Source organism: Pleurodeles waltl, chromosome 5, assembly GCF_031143425.1.
Source record: "Pleurodeles waltl isolate 20211129_DDA chromosome 5, aPleWal1.hap1.20221129, whole genome shotgun sequence".
Taxonomy (NCBI): domain Eukaryota; kingdom Metazoa; phylum Chordata; class Amphibia; order Caudata; family Salamandridae; genus Pleurodeles; species Pleurodeles waltl.
This window is the reverse complement of record NC_090444.1, coordinates 1,201,504,813-1,201,527,394: the sequence shown is the minus strand read 5'-3', so window position 1 is coordinate 1,201,527,394 and position 22,582 is coordinate 1,201,504,813. Positions and strand designations below refer to the sequence as shown.

At 47.0% G+C, this 22,582-nt stretch overlaps 1 protein-coding gene across 7 annotated transcripts in view; it reads right to left on the bottom strand.

Moving 5' to 3' along the window:
* Window positions 1-15,373, bottom strand: part of CEP57L1 (centrosomal protein 57 like 1) — a 112,550-nt gene extending 97,177 nt beyond the window's left edge. For 2 of the 7 annotated variants that reach the window (XM_069235463.1, XM_069235462.1), the window contains exon 1: window positions 4,606-4,678. In XM_069235463.1, coding sequence (XP_069091564.1) covers window positions 4,606-4,653 — 48 coding nt within the window. In that variant the 5' untranslated portion in view covers window positions 4,654-4,678. Of the gene's footprint in view, window positions 1-4,605; window positions 4,681-8,213; window positions 8,264-15,120 lie in introns of those variants that run through there. The other 5 variants (XM_069235460.1, XM_069235461.1, XM_069235464.1 and 2 more) reach the window with 5 other exon arrangements.
* Between the last annotated feature and the right edge of the window lie 7,209 nt (window positions 15,374-22,582).

The window sequence follows — 22,582 nt, the reverse complement described above, 5'->3', positions numbered from 1 at the left end:
AAGTTCTGTAATCTGAGAGGAGCCACAAATTTCCTTCTACCCAGCGTTCCCCCAAGTCTCCCGATAAAAATGATACCTCACTTGTGTGGGTAGGACTAGCGCCCACGAAAGGAAAGGGCCCAAAACACAACGTGGACACATCACATTTTTTTATAAAAAGCAGTGCCTACCTGTGGATTTTGGCCTGTAGCTCAGCCGACACCTGAGGAAACCTAGCAAACCAGTGCATTTTTGAAAACTAGAAACCCAGGGGAATCCAAGATGGGGTGACTTGCGGGGCTCTGACCAGGTTATGTTACCCAGAATCCTTTGCAAACATCAAAATTTGGCCCAAAAAACACTTTTTCCTCTCATTTCGGTGACAGAAAGTTCTGGAATCTGAGAGGAGCCACAAATTTCCTTCCACCCAGCGTTCCCCTAAGTCTCTCGATAAAAATGGTACATCACTTCTGTGGGTAGGCCTAGCGCCCACAAAAGGAAATGGCCCAAAACACAACGTGGACACAACATATTTTTTCACAGAAAACAGAGGTGTTTTTTGCAAGGTGCCTACCTGTGGTGTTTGGCCTGTAGCTCAGCCGGCCCAAGGGGGGGGGGGGGGGGGGGGGGGGGGGGGCAGAAATGCCCTAAAATAAATTTGCCCCCCCAACCCCCACCCTCCCCGCCGGGAGCGACCCTTGCCTACGGGGTCGCTCCCCCTGCGTGACATTGGCACCAAAAAACAAATCCCCGGTGCCTAGTGGTTTCTGCCCCCTTGGGGGCAGGTTGACCTAAACTCAGCCAATCTGCCCCCAAGGGGGGCAGAAATGGTCTAAATACAATTTGCCCCCCCAGGGGAGCGACCCTTGCCTGATGGGTCGCTCCCCATCTCTAAAAAAAGAAACAACAACAAAAAAAACACACAAAAAAAAAATTGCCCTGGTGCCTAGAGTGCCTAATAATAGGCCGATCTGTCCCCCAGGGGGGCAGAAATGGCCTAAAATAAATTTGCCCCCCCAACCCCTCCCCCCCCCCCCCCGGGAGCGACCCTTGCCTACGGGGTCGCTCCCCCTGCGTGACATTGGCGCTAAAAAACAAATCCCCGGTGCCTAGTGGTTTCTGCCCCCTTGGGGGCAGATTGACCTAAAATTGGCCAATCTGCCCCCAGGGGGGCAGAAATGGTCTAAATACAATTTGCCCCCCCAGGGGAGCGACCCTTGCCTGATGGGTCGCTCCCCATCTCTAAAAAAAGAAACAACAAAAAAAAAAAAAAAACACACAAAAAAAATTGCCCTGGCGCCTAGAGTGTTCTGCCCCCCCCCCCGGGGGCAGTTCGGCCTAATAATAGGCCGATCTGTCCCCCGGGGGGGCAGAAATGGCCTAAAATAAATTTGCCCCCCCCCAACCCCCATCCCCCCCCCGGGAGCGACCCTTGCCTACGGGGTCGCTCCCCCTGCGTGACATTGGCGCCAAAAAACAAATCCCCGGTGCCTAGTGGTTTCTGCCCCCTTGGGGGCAGATTGACCTAAAATTGGCCAATCTGCCCCCAGGGGGGCAGAAATGGTCTAAATACAATTTGCCCCCCCAGGGGAACGACCCTTGCCTGATGGGTCGCTCCCCATCTCTAAAAAAAGAAACAACAAAAAAAAAAACACACAAAAAAAAAATTGCCCTGGTGCCTAGAGTGTTCTGCCCCCCCCCCCCCGGGGGCAGTTCGGCCTAATAATAGGCCGATCTGTCCCCCGGGGGGGCAGAAATGGCCTAAAATAAATTTGCCCCCCCAACCTCCACCCCCCCCCGGGAGCGACCCTTGCCTACAGGGTCGCTCCCCCTGCGTGACATTGGCGCCAAAAAACAAATCCCCGGTGCCTTGTGGTTTCTGCCCCCTTGGGGGCAGATTGACCTAAAATTGGCCAATCTGCCCCCAGGGGGGCAGAAATGGTCTAAATACAATTTGCCCCCCCAGGGGAGCGACCCTTGCCTGATGGGTCGCTCCCCATCTCTAAAAAAAGAAACAACAAAAAAAAAAAAACACAAAAAAAAATTGCCCTGGCGCCTAGAGTGTTCTGCCCCCCCCCGGGGGCAGTTCGGCCTAATAATAGCCCGATCTGTCCCCCGGGGGGGCAGAAATGGCCTAAAATAAATTTGCCCCCCCACCCCCCCCCCCGGGAGCGACCCTTGCCTACGGGGTCGCTCCCCCTGCGTGACATTGGCGCCAAAAAACAAATCCCCGGTGCCTAGTGGTTTCTGCCCCCTTGGGGGCAGATTGACCTAAAATCGGCCAATCTGCCCCCAAGGGGGCAGAAATGGTCTAAATACAATTTGCCCCCCAGGGGAGCGACCCTTGCCTGATGGGTCGCTCCCCATCTCTAAAAAAAAAAAAAAAAAAAAAAAAAAAAATTTGCCCTGGCGCCTAGAGGTTTCTTCCCCCCCTGGGGGCAGATCGGCCTAATAATAGGCCGATCTGCCCCCAGGGGGGGCAGAAAAGGCCTTCCCAAAAAATTGCCCCCCTGGGAGCGACCCTTGCCAAAGGGGTCTCTTGTTGCGTGACATTCGCGCGCAAAAACAAACTCCCTGGTGTCTAATGGTTTCTGCCCCCCTTGGGGGCAGATTGGCCTTATCAAAATAGGCCAATCTGCCCCCAAGGGGGGCAGAAATGGCCTAAATATATATTGCCCCGTAGGGGAGCGACCCTTGCCTAAGGGATCGCTCCCCACCTAAAAAAAAAGAATTCATCACAAAAAAATAAATAAAAAAAAAAATGGTCCCTGGTGCCTAGAGGTTTCTGCCCCCCCTGGGGGCAGATCGGCCTAATAATAGGGCAATCTGCCCCCAGGTGGGGCAGAAAAGGCCTTCCTAAAAAAATGCCCCCCTGGGAGCGACCCTTGCCCAAGGGGTCGCTCCCTTTTGCCAATTTCAAGAAAAAAAAAAAAATCCCTGGTGTCTAGTGGGGTTTCAAAAGCCGGATTGCAAGCAATCCGGCTTTTGAAACCTGTGAGAGACTTCAAAGGGAAGGAAATACATTTCCTTCCCTTTGAAGCCTCTCGGGGCCTCCCCCATGGGATTGAAAAAGAAATGCAAAAGCATTTCTTTTTCAATCGCGCTGGAAGCTCTGCTTCCAGCGCGATGGGGGAGACCCTGTGACTAATCAGCGCGCGCGCGCTGACGTCACAGGGGGGGTTGGGGGGGGGTCGGGGGTGGGAAGGGAAGGGCTTCCCCTTCCATCCCTGACTTGGGGGGGTGGAGGGGAACCCCACAGAGGGAGCGAGAGCGCTCCCTCTGGGCTGTGTGCCGAGGACGTAGTGGTTACGTCCTCGGCACAGCAGCACTGTGCCGCAGGACGTAACCACTACGTCCGCGGCACAGAAGGGGTTAAAAACTTAACATTCAAATATATAGCTGCTATGGTTTGGTGTCAGCATGCCCCCCCCCTCCTTATTTTTATGGCATATGCCTGCAGTACATTTTAAAAATAAGCATTGTTCCAGCTTACCGAGGTTAGCGCTTGCTTAGGGATTAATGTCCTTTCTACCAACATGCACTATACACAATGTTTAGGCCAGGTTCCTCCAACGAGTAGCTCGTGAGCTACTGGAAACTCTCCAGCTACCTAGAAGTAGCTCTCCTGTGTCCAGTCTAGCCTGCTAAATTAAAAGCTTTTGCTAGACTGAATTATTATATATAAACCAAAATTAGACAATGTGTAGTGACAATGAAAATGTATGCGTTGTCAGAACTGATAAGCTGATGGTTGAATTTCCAAAAACATATTTTAAGCTGATATTGGAGTGATAAACCTTCCCAATGCCACATGACTTATTACCTATGTTATCCTGTGTCAGGGGCATTTAATCTTTGGCTATTATAGATTTCCCACATAAAGGCATACAACACTAATCATGTTAGTAGCTCAAGAAGATTTATTGATCATGAGTAGCTTATTACAGAAAAGGTTGGAGACCCCTGGTTTGGGCGATCCTGTTATAGGTTTAAACCTAAAATTACTGATAGAACTCAACAGAAAAGGAACAGTCCTCAACAGTGTAAACCTAAACACCGACAGACACCTGCACACCCTTAACTAAAATGCCATTCAAAAAAGGAAATTGAGAGCGAATAAGCCATTCACATTATTTTCTGAAAGGGTTAACGCATTGTAACTTTTTATGCATGTCAGCAGCAAGAAAAACTGGTCTGAGAGAAATCCGCTTGTGTTTTGTTGTTTAGGGGTGTCACTAAAATATTGGTTCTTCCAATTTTGTGTGCTTGGGTTAGGGTTTAGAAGCATACTTTAGGTCTGAGCTAATTATTTTTTTACACTGTAAAAAATCTTGGAATATTGTAATCCTTTTTTTTGGCAGTGTTTAATTCAGTCACTGGTTGGTAAAAATGCTGGCTCATATGAATCTTGGCCAATATGTACTATCACATTTACCCACAGACGGCATGGGTAAAACCCTTTGATATATCATCCCTGTTTTCTAACAAGTTAGTATTGATAGGTCACCTGCCAAATACCCAATGGTAAACATTTAATTAAAGGTATAGTGACAGGTACATGTACAAAGAGTGATGTTATACGCACATGGGATAAGAGGTGAAAACATGACAAGACTTTCCACATACCAAAAAACTTCTTAGCTGCAAGGTGCTTGGTCTTCTGTGTGATACCATCAGCTAATCCTGGCCTTTTACCCAACTGCAATTTAGATGCTGGGATATTGTTAAGCCCATTGTTACAATGTTAACAGCAACACTTCAAATTCCAGAATACAATGTGATGTCTGTTAAAAGATAAAGGCTGACCTAGAATGAGACATTCGCCATGGTGATGCTTGCCAGCTAGAAATGTCAAAACAAAAGCAACAAAACTTAATTTGGTCAGCCAGAGTACAGAAAAGCAATGGTGAGCATTCTTAAAGCATCACATTTCTGGCACATCAGACTTCAGGGCTGTTAATTACTCTGGTGTGATGATAAATTTTAAAGGTTTCACAAGGTACCATTTTATTGACCGGGTTGACCACTCCTACAATGTTCTAATATTCATTAATGAGTAGGTGAGTGTCTCCCGCCCCCAACTGTGTTCAGGAATTTGTTTATTAAAACATTGGAATATAGCACTCTTATGGTTTTAATGCAATAATAGTCCTGTAAACAAGACAGAGTGAATGTGAGAGGTAATAAGATGTGAGCAAGGGTAACAAGATGTGAGTGAACGTGCAATACTAAAGACTTCCTATGCATAAAACAGTGTAAGTCAATTAGGCACACTGCCAATGGGAAGGCACTACATACGTTTCATTACTTCTTTAAATTAAATATTTGCTTTATAACAAATTGTAAGGAAATGCCTCCTTGGCATGGTTGCCCCCTGACTTTTTGCCTTTGCTGATGCTATGTTTACAATTGAAAGTGTGCTGAGGCCTGCTAACCAGGCCCCAGCACCAGTGTTCTTTCCCTAACCTGTACTTTTGTATCCACAATTGGCAGACCCTGGCATCCAGATAAGTCCCTTGTAACTGGTACTTCTAGTACCAAGGGCCCTGATGCCAAGGAAGGTCTCTAAGGGCTGCAGCATGTCTTATGCCACCCTGGAGACCTCTCACTCAGCACAGACACCCTGCTTGCCAGCTTGTGTGTGCTAGTGAGAACAAAACGAGTAAGTCGACATGGCACTCCCCTCAGGGTGCCATGCCAGCCTCTCACTGCCTATGCAAGTATAGGTCAGTCACCCCTCTAGCAGGCCTTACAGCCCTAAGGCAGGGTGCACTATACCATAGGTGAGGGTACCAGTGCATGAGCATGGTACCCCTACAGTGTCTAAACAAAACCTTAGACATTGTAAGTGCAGGGTAGCCATAAGAGTATATGGTCTGGGAGTTTGTCAAACACGAACTCCACAGCACCATAATGGCTACACTGAAAACTGGTAAGTTTGGTATCAAACTTCTCAGCACAATAAATGCACACTGATGCCAGTGTACAGTTTATTGCAAAATACACCCCAGAGGGCACCTTAGAGGTGCCCCCTGAAACTTAACCGACTGTCTGTGTAGGCTGACTAGTTCCAGCAGCCTGCCACACTAGAGACATGTTGCTGGCCCCATGGGGAGAGTGCCTTTGTCACTCTGAGGCCAGTAACAAAGCCTGCACTGGGTGGAGATGCTAACACCTCCCCCAGGCAGGAGCTGTAACACCTAGCGGTGAGCCTCAAAGGCTCACCCCTTTGTCACAGCACCGCAGGACACTCCAGCTAGTGGAGTTGCCCGCCCCCTCCGGCCCCGGCCCCCACTTTTGGCGGCAAGGCCGGAGAAAATAATGAGAATAACAAGGAGGAGTCACTGGCCAGTCAGGACAGCCCCTAAGGTGTCCTGAGCTGAAGTGACTAACTTTTAGAAATCCTCCATCTTGCAGATGGAGGATTCCCCCAATAGGGTTAGGATTGTGACCCCCTCCCGTTGGGAGGAGGCACAAAGAGGGTGTACCCACCCTCAGGGCTAGTAGCCATTGGCTACTAACCCCCCAGACCTAAACACGCCCTTAAATTTAGTATTTAAGGGCTACCCTGAACCCTAGAAAATTAGATTCCTGCAACAACAAGAAGAAGGACTGCCTAGCTGAAAACCCCTGCAGAGGAAGACCAGAAGACAACAACTGCCTTGGCTCCAGAAACTCACCGGCCTGTCTCCTGCCTTCCAAAGAACTCTGCTCCAGCGACGCCTTCCAAAGGGACCAGCGACCTCTGAATCCTCTGAGGACTGCCCTGCTTCGACGACGACAAGAAACTCCTGAGGACAGCGGACCTGCTCCAAAAAGACTGCAACTTTATCCAAAGAAGCAGCTTTAAAGAACCCTGCAATCTCCCCGCAAGAAGCGTGAGACTTGCAACACTGCACCCGGCGACCCCGACTCGGCTGGTGGAGAACCAACACCTCAGGGAGGACCCCCGGACTACTCTACGACTGTGAGTACCAAAACCTGTCCCCCCTGAGCCCCCACAGCGCCGCCTGCAGAGGGAATCCCGAGGCTTCCCCTGACCGCGACTCTCTGAAACCTAAGTCCCGACGCCTGGAAAAGACCCTGCACCCGCAGCCCCCAGGACCGGACTTTCACTGCAGAAGTGACCCCCAGGAGTCCCTCTCCCTTGCCCAAGTGGAGGTTTCCCCGAGGAAGCCCCCCCTTGCCTGCCTGCAGCGCTGAAGAGATCCCTTGATCTCTCATTAACTTCCATTGCGAACCCGACGCTTGTTCTAACACTGCACCCGGCCGCCCCCGCGCCGCTGAGGGTGAAATTTCTGGGTGGGCTTGTGTCCCCCCCCGGTGCCCTACAAAACCCCCCTGGTCTGCCCTCCGAAGACGCGGGTACTTACCTGCAAGCAGACCGGAACCGGGGCACCCCCTTCTCTCCATTGAAGCCTATGCGTTTTGGGCACCACTTTGAACTCTGCACCTGACCGGCCATGAGCTGCTGGTGTGGTAACTTTGGGGTTGCTCTGAACCCCCAACGGTGGGCTACCTTGGACCAAGAACTGAACCCTGTAAGTGTCGTACTTACCTGGTAAAACTAACAAAAACATACCTCCCCCAGGAACTGTGAAAATTGCACAGTGTCCACTTTTAAAATAGCTATTTGTGAATAACTTGAAAAGTATACATGCAATTGAAATGATTCAAAGTTCCTAATGTACTTACCTGCAATACCTTTCAAACAAGATATTACATGTTAAATTTGAACCTGTGGTTCTTAAAATAAACTAAGAAAAGATATTTTTCTATACAAAACCTATTGGCTGGATTGGTCTCCGAGTGTGTGTACCTCATTTATTGTCTATGTGTATGTACAACAAATGCTTAACACTACTCCTTGGATAAGCCTACTGCTCGACCACACTACCACAAAATAGAGCATTAGTATTATCTCTTTTTACCACTATTTTACCTCTAAGGGGAACCCTTGGACTCTGTGCATGCTATTCCTTACTTTGAAATAGCACATACAGAGCCAACTTCCTACACAAATCAGATGTAATTGCCACATTCTTGTGATTAGTATCCTCTTTTCCTTGCAGAGAACCCATGCCAACTACCAGTCTGCTTTCCCCACACTCCCTAGCCTCCTCAATAACCCTACATTACTAACTAATTTTAGCGATAGATGAATTCACTTTTAACCCAGAATCCATTTCAATCACAATTGCTATAATCCCTAAAACATTAAATTAGAATCTTGCCTTGCTCCACGCACAATGATGCCACACTTCCAGAGGCTTCTTTAGCAGACCTAAATGAAAAAAAAAATCATTAAAATGTTACTAGACCTGCAGGTCGAGTAACTGGACTATCTACTTGACTGTAATCGGGTCTCAAATTCTGTGATCCTAGTCAAATATTTTAAATTTACAGTCTCACCTTTTTCCTCATTGTCACCGATGAGTGCACCTTCAAATATGTGAGCTCAGCATTTGTGCTATACAAAAAACCCTGTTTGTTTAAGAGACTAAGGGGGTTATTACAACTTTGGAGGAGCTGTTAATCCGTCCCAAAAGTGACGGTAAAGTGACGGATATACCACCAGCCGTATTACGAGTTCCATAGGATATAATGGACTCGTAATACGGCTGGTGGTATATCCGTCACTTTACTGTCACTTTTGGGACGGATTAACACCTTCTCCAAAGTTGTAATAACCCCCTAAATGTTTGCTCCATGTATCAAAAGAATCAAGCCCACATACAGGTAACACATGATCCTTTACTTACCTCTTAGTTTAGTAACAGCATTGCCAACCGGGCAGGAATGTTTCTCATTTTGAGTATAAACACTCACTTTTAATAAACATATTACTAAAGCATGATGTGGTTGAACACTGTCATTTACAGACAGAATATTTTCAAGAAAAGCCCAAAAACCTTCCCACTAACTTGCAGCTTTACTGATAAAACTATATAATGGATTAACAATCTGTGAAAGTCGAGTTTCAGAAAACATGTATTTTTTTCACACAACCAAGTGAAGTATTCTGATTTGTTGCCATCTCATTAAAATATTTTTTACCCTCACCACACACAGAAGTACAAACAATGGGCTTTCACAACTACTGAAATATATTTTGGTTACGTTTGTGCAGATGACTTAGCTATTTAAAATGTCACTTGCTAGGAAAAACCTGACAAAATCCTAGAACTCTGTAGTGAGAAGAAAAATTAATTATAAGACAAACTGACTTTTGCCCTCTGACTCGGAAAAAAGAGCAAATCTGACAAGAAGATTTAAAGGCTTCTTTGTTGCCTCCATTTCTAACTGAACAGAACACCTGTTCTTTGCCAACTCACCAGAAGGGGGAGTAGGTCCTAAAAATAGCTCGACCTGATAAATTATGACTCACCATAGCGAGTGATTGAGTAGATTTTTCCAGGCCTGTTTAGATTGCACTTCAATTAACTCCTCTTTTATATAAAATCAGGCTCTCACTGTCTCAAATCTCTTTAAACAACAATGAGAAACCAAGCTTAACCTACAACGAAACGCTCATCACAAGCGTGTAGTCCTCTAGAGGCCTGCTCTGGCATATCCCTAGCCTCCCCCCTCCACTAGTGGTGTGAAAACAAAACACCATTTGTCCCAAATTCAAGTCAAAACAGTATGCCATTCTAACCCTCCGTAGACTGAGATCATCCTGCAATTAGGTATGATAACAGTCTGACTAACCTGTTTGCCATCAAATGAATTCTGGCAAAACTTTCCCTGTCTCAGACGCAAACCTCTCCCTAGCTCCTTTCTCACAAATCAAGATCAACTGTGGCTAACCACGTGGACGTTCAGGAAAATGTTATTGAGTTGAATGTTAGTCTTTTGACACACCTAGTTGACTCCAGCTTCTCCACAATTTATGGACATCCTGATTTCAAAAGGATACTCAACCTCTTCACGCTGCCACCTACTCCTATCTCCCCAGGGCCCTTCCTTTCAGGTTCATTTTCAGACAAGTTGCACTCTCTATAGCCAAATTCGTTGAGAGCAATCTGAATTAGCTACACACCCTCCTCCCCGTGCAATCTCTTATTTGAAGATCTAATAGAAAACATGACCAAATTTGGTCTCCCCCCTCAGTATTTTTGAGACCCATTAACACATACTGGCGTTACCGCCGATATCACTGCCACTACTCTTGCTTCTTTCAGTGTCGACTGTTTAAGCCAGCACTAATCCAGAATCCTACATAACAAGAATGAACCCTATTTTTATTCTTTCCAAAAAAGACTTGCTCTTGGTCAAGGACCCCATTACTGCAGATTGGTTGCAAAGCATATTTAAGCATATTTTCTCGGTCAACACACCTCCCTCTCTAAGCCAACCTTAATAAGAAGAAATTTGGTTGAGTATCAACTACAATATTGACTGCCACAACCTGAACACTTATCTCTCAGAAGACAACACCCCCAAAATTGGACATTCCTTGCTGCGTTTTATACCACCAAGCCAAGTTAGCTGGTGGCATGGATGGGATGGCAGTTTTAAAAACAAAATAAAAATAAAAAAAAACCTTCACCTTTTCCAGCCTCAGCAGTAGAAAATATAAAATATGAAACCACGCAACACCGTTCAGACCAAGAAAAAAAATGTAACTCCACAATGAAGTATGCACATGCCACCCCCCAGACAAAAAAAAAAAAAAAAAAAAAAAAAAAAAGCACACCACCACACACAGGAAGTTGTTTTTTAATCTTGAACCAATCCTGTACACCTCCATCCTGCTCCTCTTATCCTTTAGTAGGGAGTCAAAATGATTTGGTAATCATGCTCAATGTCCAAAATCGGAGAGAATTAGCAAGAGATGGGAATAACATGATATGGTCACTTGTGTCTTTTACATGTGGAGTGCAAAACACCAAACACTCCTTTCAACATCAAAACAACTTATCTGCATTGTTAGACAACAGAGCAGCTATCTGTCTTGCTTTCATTCTCCATTAACTCTTCAAACATGCATTGGTCCCCGATTATACCATACCCCTGCTGAATAACATCTATGCACTGCCAGTTATGGACAGTAATTACCATCCCATCACTCTTTAATTACCTAGACAATTGTTGTCTCCCAGCTTAAGAATTTCATCACGGAAAATGCATCAGGAAAGATTTCCCTAACTCATGTCAATGATGCCAAGTGCTATTTATATAAAGTGGTAAAATTATTTATATATACACAACATATTGTCACAAGATCTATATATTCTCTATTCCCAACAGTGGATTTTTGTGTAGAAGTTTTTTTATCTGGATAACTCCATGGAATCTTATGATAACTGGGAGCAGAAGGAAACAAACTCATCACTAAGCCTCTCTGCATCCTCTGTCATTTACTTGACTAAAAGTATTGAGCAGATTATACAGGAAACATCTAAATTGACTCAGACATCTATGCTTCTCCCAGGGGCTCTGATCGGCCGATAGGGAAATTTTCCATGGAAAACGTTCATACAGATTACTATGCCAATTGTAGGGAAAGAATGATGTAGGTAAAGCGTATTTAATAATTCACCCAGCTCTTCTGCCTCATAGTAAAGTCTCCTTACGTAGCAACCTGCCCAGCCTGTGTTTCCACTATGCGGCCTACCCCTTTTAGCTACGTAGAGGTACAGAGGTTTAAGTTGCAAGCCACCACCAGCCAAGCAAGAGAGCTGGCATAGTTGGGACCAACCAGAGTCTCCCTAATGGTTTGAGTTGAAGTAAGCTCTGAGGCAGTGGACATTTGTGAGGCTCGAAATGGTTCACTGACATCTCTAATCTCGGAAAGTAAGTAAAATGACGGATGTGACCGTGAAATATCCAGCAGCGGGCTTTGGAGAAATAGGTTGTGAACATCATGCTGGCAACTGCAATAGTGTGAGAAAAGGTTATCTCGTAGAGGTAGGGGGGTATCAAAGAAGGATGAAAGGGGGTTCTGAAGGTAGTTTCAGGGACACACTGTGAGAGACTCTAAATCAGGTTTTAGACCATAGCACACTATAGAAACTGTGGACTAATACAAATTGACAATGACCTACATACACAGCATGAAAGGTGGTGGCTCTAGTCTGCCAATACAGCTCAACATTATGGCGGTTTTCATACTGTAAATCATGCTATCGCCTCAAGACCAGGTTCTGAAATGGCTCTGTTCATGCCAATAATTCTGCTTCTCTATCGGCTAGGCCGTGCACTACCACTTTCTTTCAACATTAGCACAAAGCTCTTGATATTTCCGTAATAAACCTGAGTATCTTCTACCATCACTATTGCAAGGACATGCACCTATTACTATATCTGGATTAAATCCTCACCAAATCATGGGTGATGCAGTACCACCACAAACTGAACCCCGACTGCCTGGCTCACCCCCCAAGGCCTTAAGGATTTTTACAAAATTTGACAGCAGCAACTAATCTTTCAGCATTCTGTTTACTGTGAGGGTCCTGCCTTCTTATCTCTTGTACACACTATGGTAATGACTTAGTCGCCAGCGTTCCCAAAGTCAAAGTCACTCCCTCATTATCTGAGCTAAGGATCCAGCAAACTTAATCACATGAAGTCAGTCTCTAATGGCTCCCTGGGGAGGTTCACAAAATCTACAAAACAGGCCTGCTTTGCCGTAAAAGAGAATCTACCGGAGTTCAGCCATATACTGAGATAAATGTTCCATAGGAAGCAAAGAAAACCGATAATTGATTGTTAGTTGCTTTATAAAGAAGGCAACCTTGTTACCTTCTCTATCAGGCAATATACATTGAATCTGCAAGAACCTACCTACAGACCTAATGCTTGAAAAATGCAGGAAGTATTTATAACATCTGTATCTGCCCCCTTCGTTTACACTAATCATCTCAAGGTTAATTTCTATTCTTTGTATGTGCTCAGTAAGGACTATCTAGCTACCACCCAATTCTTATAACTAAGTGGTAAAGAGAAGGATTAGGCCTTTCACTCGCCTAAGGGTTGCCTACTGAGTAGAGAAGCAAACTATGTAATAATTTACTAGGTTTGGATGCTGTTAACTGGTTCGTTTCCAACCCTACATCTACTATAGTTATTTAGTTGTGAAGTACTGCATATACTCAGTGACAGCTTGGTGCCGGGACAAGCAGAGTAACAGAAAAAAAGACAAGAAAATATAAACGAACATGGGAGACAGAAAAGAAAGACGGGCTACTGGGAACAGATATGTTTTAACCCTTTTTTTTTTCCTAAACAGGGAATGAGACGTTGTTTTCTAAAGTTGAAAAGCCATCTAGTTTCGCAGTGTAGGGTCCAGAATACTGACAGAAGATCATCCAGTAGGAGTACACAAAACCGAGGAACTTGCAAGAGTAGCTTACCACAAGGTCTATGTGACATGGTTGGGGTGCAGCGACAAATCTGAGAAGATATCAGGTAAGAAGCTGTTTTGAAGGAGGCCTGTAAACAGCTGAGAGGGCCTTAAACTAGATTCTACTTTTCATTACTTCCAGTGAAGGAATCAGTAGGATTCCAGCACTGTCACCCTTACTGGGACCACTCACCGCCAAGCAGATTGCTATCTTTTGTATCCTCTGCAGTTTGCCAATTTTATAGTTAGAGAGGCCAATATAAAATACATTATCATAGCTACGCCATGATAATATAACAGCATTCATTGACTGGAGGACTCTTGCTGTTTCGAGGGAGGAAAGAGAGAAATTTCCACAGAGGCATGAAGCAGGACATACATGGTATTATTATTTTTGTAATACCTGGCTGTTCAAGAACAGGCCAAGATCGAACCAGTTGGCAGGTAAAGGTGGAGTACCAAGCGAAGTGAGCCAAAGCCCCTGGTTCCAAACTATTGGGTATTCTCACTAGAATAATTTCAGAGGTTTCCCTGTTCAGCTTGATAATGTTTGACATAATCCAGTTACGTACTGCACAAAGATAGCTCTAAAGGTATTTGAGCTATATTTGTGGGATTTAAGCAGGATTTGGGTATCATCTGAACTCGAACCGAGTTGAAAGTCAAAACTCACAATCAGGGAATGGACAGAAATGTTAATCAAAAGAATGGGGAAGAAAACAAGCTCTTTGGAACAACCTACAAAAAAATGAGCCGTTCTTTAGAGTGAAATAAGGAAGTGAGACAGACAGTCTGGTTCAAGAAAAGGAATAGAAATAAACCAGTATAATGCAGACCCCAGAAGGCCACTACCTTTGAATCTGTTGATAAAAATGGAGGGCTGGCCATGTCAAAGTCAGCGGAGAGATCAAGGGGCTGGCAGGGGTAGCCCGATCCCAGGTGGACCAAAGGAATTCAAGAGCTATCTCTAATGCAGACTCAGTGCTTTGATTAAGTCTGACGTCAAACTGAGTCTAATCATGGAGTTCAAGATTCGCAAATCGCGTAGGCAGTCATAACATGTTCCACGATCTTACTTAGGGCTGGGAGAAAGGTGACAAGTCGGAAATTATTCACCTAGACCCCTGTTTGCACTGTGTACAGGTAAGTGGCGCAAGGAACAGGACAGTGAGCTGCGTCAGATTATTTGGCGTTGTACCGTTGCACAAACGGAATTGGATGCTTGAGACTATAGGTCTGCCAGGAAATGTGTGGCACATCTAATTTTGATAAGAACGAATAATCACCAACTGTCGACTTCTACCTTTATGACAAGCAGAGGGAAAAAAAACGCACACAACAGCCAAAAAGTGGGAGAGGTATGACAGTGGAGGAAGTTCAGAAGGTAAACAAGCTCAAATCAAAAACAGCTGGGGGGTGGAAGGGGTGTTCACGGAGCAGAAACATTCACTGCGGACGTGGAAACAAGGCAGGTGGAGTCGATGAAGGCGATAACGAGATTCGGGGACATGATGGGGAGGAAAAGAGGCACTGGGTGGTACGAGTGAGGGGGCACCGACGAGCAGGGGATGCACCGGGGAGGTGGGTAGGGGTGAAGAAGAATACAGACAGACAGTGATGCAAACTAGCTATGATGCCGTGATGAGTGTCGGGAGTGAATGAGACACAGGTGTTTGGACTAACAGAACAAACAGTAGAGGTGTACAAACACAGGTTGCGACGGGGCAGAGCGGTGGAGAAATGCGAACGTCGCTTATAAGCTGAAGGTGAACGGGAAGCATCGTGTTTCTTACCTTGCAGTCTCCGTTGCAGCTGGGACTCGGGTTGTTCCTGTGCTCTCGACCAGCCTTTGCTTGCACGTAAAGGCACCTTTAAATCTGCCGCTCATCCTCCCGCCTCTGCGGGTGCCAGTGCTCAGCCTCACTCCCTGGCTCCCCCTGCCGGCCGGGCTCGACTTGATGGCCGTTAGATTGGCCAGCAGGGGGTGCAATCGCCCTGGAAATAACAAGGAATTAACCTGTTAAAAAAAACTGGGGAAAGCGCCCTCCCAGTTAGAATAATGAAAATACATAGAGGTTTGTCCGAGCACTAACAGCGCCACTAACGCGAGCCACGCACGTCAATGGAGCAGCCATCTTGTAAGGGTGCAAATTTAGGGAAATATGAACCAAATATGGCGATAAAGCATTTCTTATTATTCACAATTTGAACCGAAGAGTTACTGATTTTTAACACATATAGAATGCAAAACATTGTGTACATTTGTGGGATACGTTCTATTAAAAAAAGTTTAGGTTTTTTAATCTTTCCGTTTACATAAATAATGTTTATGGCCATAACCAGTAGTCAAATATCTGTTTTCTTTCTTAGTATAGTAACTGATGGCTTGTTTTAACATATAATAATGAAATGGCCGTTGTGTTTTGGCATGTAATAATGACGACCGTTGTTACGACCATCCCGACAACAGCTTTAACCAGAGGAAGAGGCATTCAAGTTACCGGAAATACTCGATTACCACCATTACAAACGCATGCAGGACAGCAAAACAGGCTCGCGAGAGATTTTAACGTTGAAAGATAGTATATGTGGACTTGTTGGTTGTCGAGGAGGGTGCAACCGGGTACTTACAAGGGTGATCCCGTTAGAGTGAATGTATCAAAAATCTTTTTCGGAGCATGATGCTTCTTTAGTATGGAAGTTAATAGAGCCAAGTTGCTTTTAAAGAGGATGGATATATATGGAAATCAGGTTACTCTCCAAATGAGGGCGAGTCGAATTTTTGAATGTTAAAAGAAACACGTTCTAAAATAAACAAGTTATAAAACCATTAGCTAATTTGCAATTGAATGCAGTCCGTGCTTAGATTCGGACACATCCGAGATTCCTTTTTTGGCACTTTCTCCGCTGGACTTCATCGAATCTGGCTGTTTGACCTCGACAACCCCCAAGTTTCTACAGATGTTTCCAAAAACTTAGATGTCAAAATTGATTGGGTGAAACAGTGCAAAGGCCACAACACTCTCTCTTAGGGGTAAAAGGCCTCCTTAATAGAACAGGTCTGGCAATAAACCATAACCTTGGCATAAAAGCCTCACAAAACTACATAAATCCTCACTAATACAACATTTGACCTCCTAGCCCCTCCCTCTCCCTCTAAACTTACTCCTCAGCACTACCCGTTGTCCCATCCTCACCTTGCCCGGACCAACCCATTACCTATCTGTCCTGCTATCCACCTTCTGCAGTTACCCTTGCCTGTGAAAACTCCCTGCCCTCTCATCTTTTATCATCCATCCCCTCCCCCCCCCCCAAAGGCTTTCTGTGAACAAACCCCTGCCACACAGGAAAACCCAATAGGCGTTTTCCTGCCCCACCAGACCTACCGATCCCAAAGTTTTTCACCCAACAACTCTGCAATCATCATTCGAAGCTCCAACAGATAATGCTCATTGCCCAGGAAAGATAAATTAACCCCATCCTGCCAAAATAACTCCACATCTAAACCAATGATGTTCTCATGAGTCAAAACCGAAAAGCCCTGTGACCTACAAAAATTCCTCATCTCCCTATTCACCTTCCTACGCTGTTTCTCTATACCCACAAAGGAATTTGCACCCCTCCAAACTCTCCTAGGCACCAAACTAGTCCACACAATATGTGTACTTGCCCAAGGTTCTTTAACCCTCCCCAAGTCCAATTTCATAGCCTTCAAGAGGCCAATACCCGATAGCGACACCAAATCATTCTCTCCCAAATGGATAACCAACAAATCTGGGCAAACCCCTTGTTCTAGTCTTTTAGAAAGTACATATAATAACTCTCCCCACCTCATGCCACTCTTACCCACCCAACTAATTTTGATCCTTGCCCCATCCAAACCCAGTTGCCGACCAAAATGCCGTGATGAAGCTTGTTTCTCAGCCCAACGAACAAATGAATGCCCAACAATTCACACAGAACAGGCTCTGTCCGGGCCCCGACGCAACCTACAAGAGAACATATCTTAAGTAATGTGCATAACAAAATATCAACAGCACAACAAACGGGGAAAAAAGGGAAAGGGGGAGAAGGAGATGGAGGGGGAGAAAGTGTAAGAATAAAATTAAAAGAACCTCATCCTTACTTATACAACCTCACATAACCCTGAAAACATTGCAGCCTCCACCTCCCCAAATCCTTAATGGCTTCATCAGGTTTAACCAACCTTCTTGCCTCTGTGGCAGCGCCAATCCTAAACGAATGTGTGCCATAAAATTTTGGATCCAAACCCAACCTTCTAATTGCCATCTTTAAAACCGCAAGCAATTGCAAAGCCAATAAACAGGAACCATCCTGGTGAACAAATACCAACCTGGAAGATTCTGGCAATAATCCGGCAAAAGAAATCCAAAGCCTAAGGTGACAATCGCAAGAGTCCTTACCTTTTAAAATGACCTCCTGGCCCCTTCCCAACTGATCCACCTTAGGTGAACGCAACCAAATACAAATATCCCCAACTCTTACCTGAACATCCACACGTGAAATGCCTTCTTTTCTCCTCACTCCCAGCAGCTCAGAAACCCGAAATGCACAGTGAAATAACCAAGACATCCAAAGTGATATCAAACGAACTTCCCACACCAAAAAACAAACCTCCACCAGAGCTCCCAATAATGCCCGTAATAGCTGAGATGTAATCGGGTGCCTGTGATCCCCTCGCGCACCCCCTGACCTTGTCCAGCCAGCCAAAATTCTACAAATTTCACCCTCCGCCAGATCATGACCACAAACATACTTACCGTAAAATGAAACCCCGATAACTTACCCGCTATTGTCACTGCAGACAACCCAGTCACAAATCTGTTGCATAATAAAACGAACAGCATCATCACACCTCCTCGAACAAAAGTCAAACCCACCCATCCGTTGTACAGCACCTGAATTCAGAAACTCCAACCAGGCCTGAAAATAACTCCTCCTCGTTGATGGAGCTATGGACTGTTGTACCAGCTCCAACATCCTCACTTTCCTATCTCCCACAACTCCCCAGGTATTGCAGTGTTCTGCACATCCGCTCCCGGTTCCAAACCACAGAATCTCTGCCACTGAAAACAAGATAGTGCATCAGCAATATCATTATTAATGCCAGGTACGTATCTAGCCTTGAACATTATATTGAATCTCAAACAATTCAACAAGAACATTCTCAACAGCCTGAGCACTCTCTCATCCTTTGCTCTTTGCGAATTTACCAAGTAAACCACAGTCTGATTGTCCACATTGAAAACCTCATTCCTATTAGTCAAGTAGGGACCCCAAATAGCCAAATCAACCACCAAGGGAAAAAATTCCAAAAAGGCAATACTATGCCGCACTTGCTTCCAACTCGATGGCCAGGCTTCAGCCGCCCAACGCCCGTCCCAAAAAAGGCCAAAACCATTAGCTCCCGATGCATCTGAAAAAATTAGAATTTGCCAAAACCAATCAAAGTCCTCCACCAACATTGTCACTCCGTTGAACTCCTGAAGAAAATCAATCTGCATCCTCAAGTCGTCTTTGACACCAGCTCGAAGCCGAATATGATGATGAGGCAGAACCACACCACGCATGGCGAAACCCAACCTTCTGCAAAACACCCTGCCCACTCTCACGCTTTGCAGGCAAAATTCAAATGACCAAGCAAGGACTGAGCATGACGCAATTCCAGCTTAGGTTTCCTCACAGCCTCTTCCAACATCGAAATCAACTGTTGCACTTTATCCTGTGGTGATTCACCTCCATTTGACACTGCCAAGCTCAGTTCCCCCAAAATTGATACTTGTCGACGGCCCCTCCGTCTTCTCCCGCACCAATAGAACACCAAAAAGGGACATAATTTGCTCGAACACCAACAGGGACCTACCACACTCACCAGAATTAGACCTGCCAGCGAAGAAAAAATTGTCCAAATAATGTGTCACTAACTTGAAGCCACCTTGAAACTGAAAAAAACACTGCAAAAAAGTGCTGAACATCTCAAACAGGAAACAAGACACCAAACAACCCATCCGTAACATCTGATCCACATATATTGCATCCTCAAACTGCATGCCCAACAAGGAAAAAATCCTCTGGATGAACCGGCAAAAGTCTAAAAGCTGACTGGATATCAGATTTCGCCATTTCCGCACCCCGACCACACCTCCGCACCAATGAAATCGCCTCATCCACCGAAGCATAATGGACACCCGTATCCTCAGGTGCAATTAAATCATTAACCGAAGCCCCTGCCGGCCATGAGAAGTGATGAATCAAACAAAACTCTCCTGCCTGCTTCTTAGGCACCACACCTAGAGGTGAGATAGTCAAATTCGGCAAAGACCACTCGGAAAATGGGCCCACAATTCTGCCCAACTCCAATTCCTTCCTCAACTTAGCCTTCACCACTTCAGGATAGCCCTTTGCAGACTTCAAGTTATTGGCCCATCTACGCAGCCTGGGGCCCTGATAACACAACCTGAAACCTTCCAAAAAACCATTAAACAGAATTTTCGCCTCCTCTACACAAGGATAAAACCGCAACCAATAAGAAACCACCTACAACTTAATAGGTGTAGGGCCCTTTACTTGCCAACTGTTGCATATGACCCCTACCCCTCTCAACACCCCTTGCCTGTGGCCCATGCCAGCCCCATTGGAGCCCACCATAACATTGGTATGCTGGGTGTCTGCCTCCACAGTTGGAGCAGTCATGCCGAAACTTACACTGCCTTACACTGTTGCAGAGTCCACTATTGAACGACCAACACGCCCCATTATGCTGGAACTGTCCTTGATGTCAAAAACCCACCCCAAATTGGGTGGGATGCCCCTGAAATGGCTTATACTGCACGGGTAAAACACTCCCCGTATACGTCGTAGGCGCATTCCTCGCCGTCCTCAACCATTGCATCCAAAGTTCGTTGTCAATTTCACCCCAAAGTTTCTCAAGTGGGTGGTTTGCCCACTGCTTTATCCTGGGGAGTGCAAAGCCACAGTCTCACAAGTCTCTCAAGTGGGTGGTTTGCCCACTGCTTTATCCTGGGGAGTGCAAAGCCACAGTCTCTCAAGTGGGTGGTTTGCTCACTGCTTTATCCTGGGGAGTGCAAAGCCACAGTCTCACAAGTCTCTCAAGTGGGTGGTTTGCCCACTGCTTTATCCTGGGGAGTGCAAAGCCACAGTCTCTCAAGTCTCTCAAGTGGGTGGTTTGCCCACTGCTTTATCCTGGGGAGTGCAAAGCCACAGTCTCTCAAGTCTCTACAGTGGGTGGCTTGCCCACTGCCATATCCTGGGCAGTCTCCACTGGTTCTGGACTGGTGCCCAGAGTGCAGCACACACTCTGTGACGGTCCCAGTTGCGTTACTGCCCCTGCCACAAATGGACTAGCGGTGCATTCCATGGCGGTCTTTGCCCTGTTCAGCGGTCCCTGGCCTGTTCAGCGGTGCTTGAGTTGCCAGTGTCAGACCTGTTCAGCGGTGCATTCCATGGTGGTCTTTGCCCTGTTCAGCGGTCCTTGGCCTGTTCAGCGGTCCTTGCCAAGGCGGTCCTTCATTGCCCAGCAGGGCTGTGGCTGGCGCTCCTTCATGGGTCAGCTGGGCTGTGGCTTGCGGGGCCCTCCTGGCCAGCTGGGCTGTGGCTGGCGGTGGCCTCCTGGACAGTGACGATGGGGCTGGCCTCCTGGGCAGTGACTCTGGCGGTGGCCTCCTGGCCAGTGACAATGGGGCTGCCCTCCTGGCCAGTGACTCTGGCGGTGGCCTCCTGGCCAGTGACGATGGTGCTGGCCTCCTGGCCAGTGACTCTGGGGTTGGCGGTGGCCTCCTGGGCAGCGGGGATGATGGCGGTCTTCTCCGCCGTGCTGCTCCTCCCAGAGTTTGGAGATTTCTTCTGCCCCTTCCCCAAGATGGGAGGAGTCACAGCTGAGTCGACATTCCCCCCGGGACCCTTGTGAGCGGCTTTGCTGGCTGGAGTCTCCCCCCTCTCCCGCCAGGCACTGTCCAACTTCTGGTGCTTCACAGGGGGGGGGGGACTGGCTGGCCTGGTGGCCGGTGCACTCCACATACCTGTAACAACAGGCACCACTGGTCCCGGAGATTGATTGGCTGAGGTGCTAGTACGGGACCTATGAGTTGGAGGCGGGGGGTGGTGGGAAATAGGTTAAGGGGGACAGGAAAAGTTGTTTGGAGACACTGGGATGGGTAGATGGAGGGGGTTTGGGAGTGGAGGAAGAGGTGGTGGTTGTAGGAGGTGTAACTTTTGTGGATTTGGGTGCAGGTGCATGGGCTGGAGGCTGTCGTGAGGTGGATGGCTGTTGGGTGGGTGTGTGCCTGCGTTTGTGTATCTTCGGAGGGGGTGTCACAGACACACTGGGAGAGGACACAGGGGACGTGGAAATGGTAGTGGGGGTGGTGACTGCACGTGAGCAGGGTGTGATGGTGGGTGTGCTGGTGCGGGACATAGTGGCTGTAGTGGTAGTGCATGCAGGTGTACAGAGTGTAGGCGAGACTGGGAGGGAGGAGGGAGACGAGGAGGAGGGGGACACAGTGGAGGCAGTGGATGTTGGTGTGTCTGTATGTGTGTGATGCTTGCGTGAGTGCCTGTGGGATATGTGGTGCTTATGTTTGCCTGAGCTTCCCTTGTGTGGTGAGGTGTGTGCAGGCTGGTCTGATGGTGTGCTTGGGATAGGCTGGGGTACAGGGATTGGGTCTGGGTGGAGGAAGTTGGAGGGGGGAGGCTAGACACAGGGACAATGGCTGCCATCAGTGCTGAGGCCGGAGTTTTCAGGGTTCGATGAAGGGCAGACTGACCAGAATGAATGTCCTCCAGGAATGCATTTGTGTGTTGCCATTCCCTTTCTACACCCTGGATGGCATTCAAAATGGTAGACTACCCAACAGTGAGTGACCTGAGGAGGTCAATGGCCTCCTCACTGAGGGCAGCAGAGGTGACAGGGGCAGGGGCTGAGGTGCCTGGGGCGAAGGTGATGCCCACCCTCCTGGGTGAGTGGGCACGGGGCGAAGGCTGAGGGGCTGCTGGGAGGGCAGTGCTGGTACGGGGGTTGGCGGCTGTACCTGTAGAAGTGGGGGGCACAGATTTGGCCGCCACCACAAGGGAGCTCCCATCGGAGGATGAGTCCGTGTCGCTGGTTGCAGATCCTGTGACCGCCGTGGTGCTCCCCTCGCCCTCCGTCCCACTGGTGTATTCTGAGTCTGTGGTGTGGCCCTCCATGGCCATGTGGGATGCAGCTCCCTCGTGCTC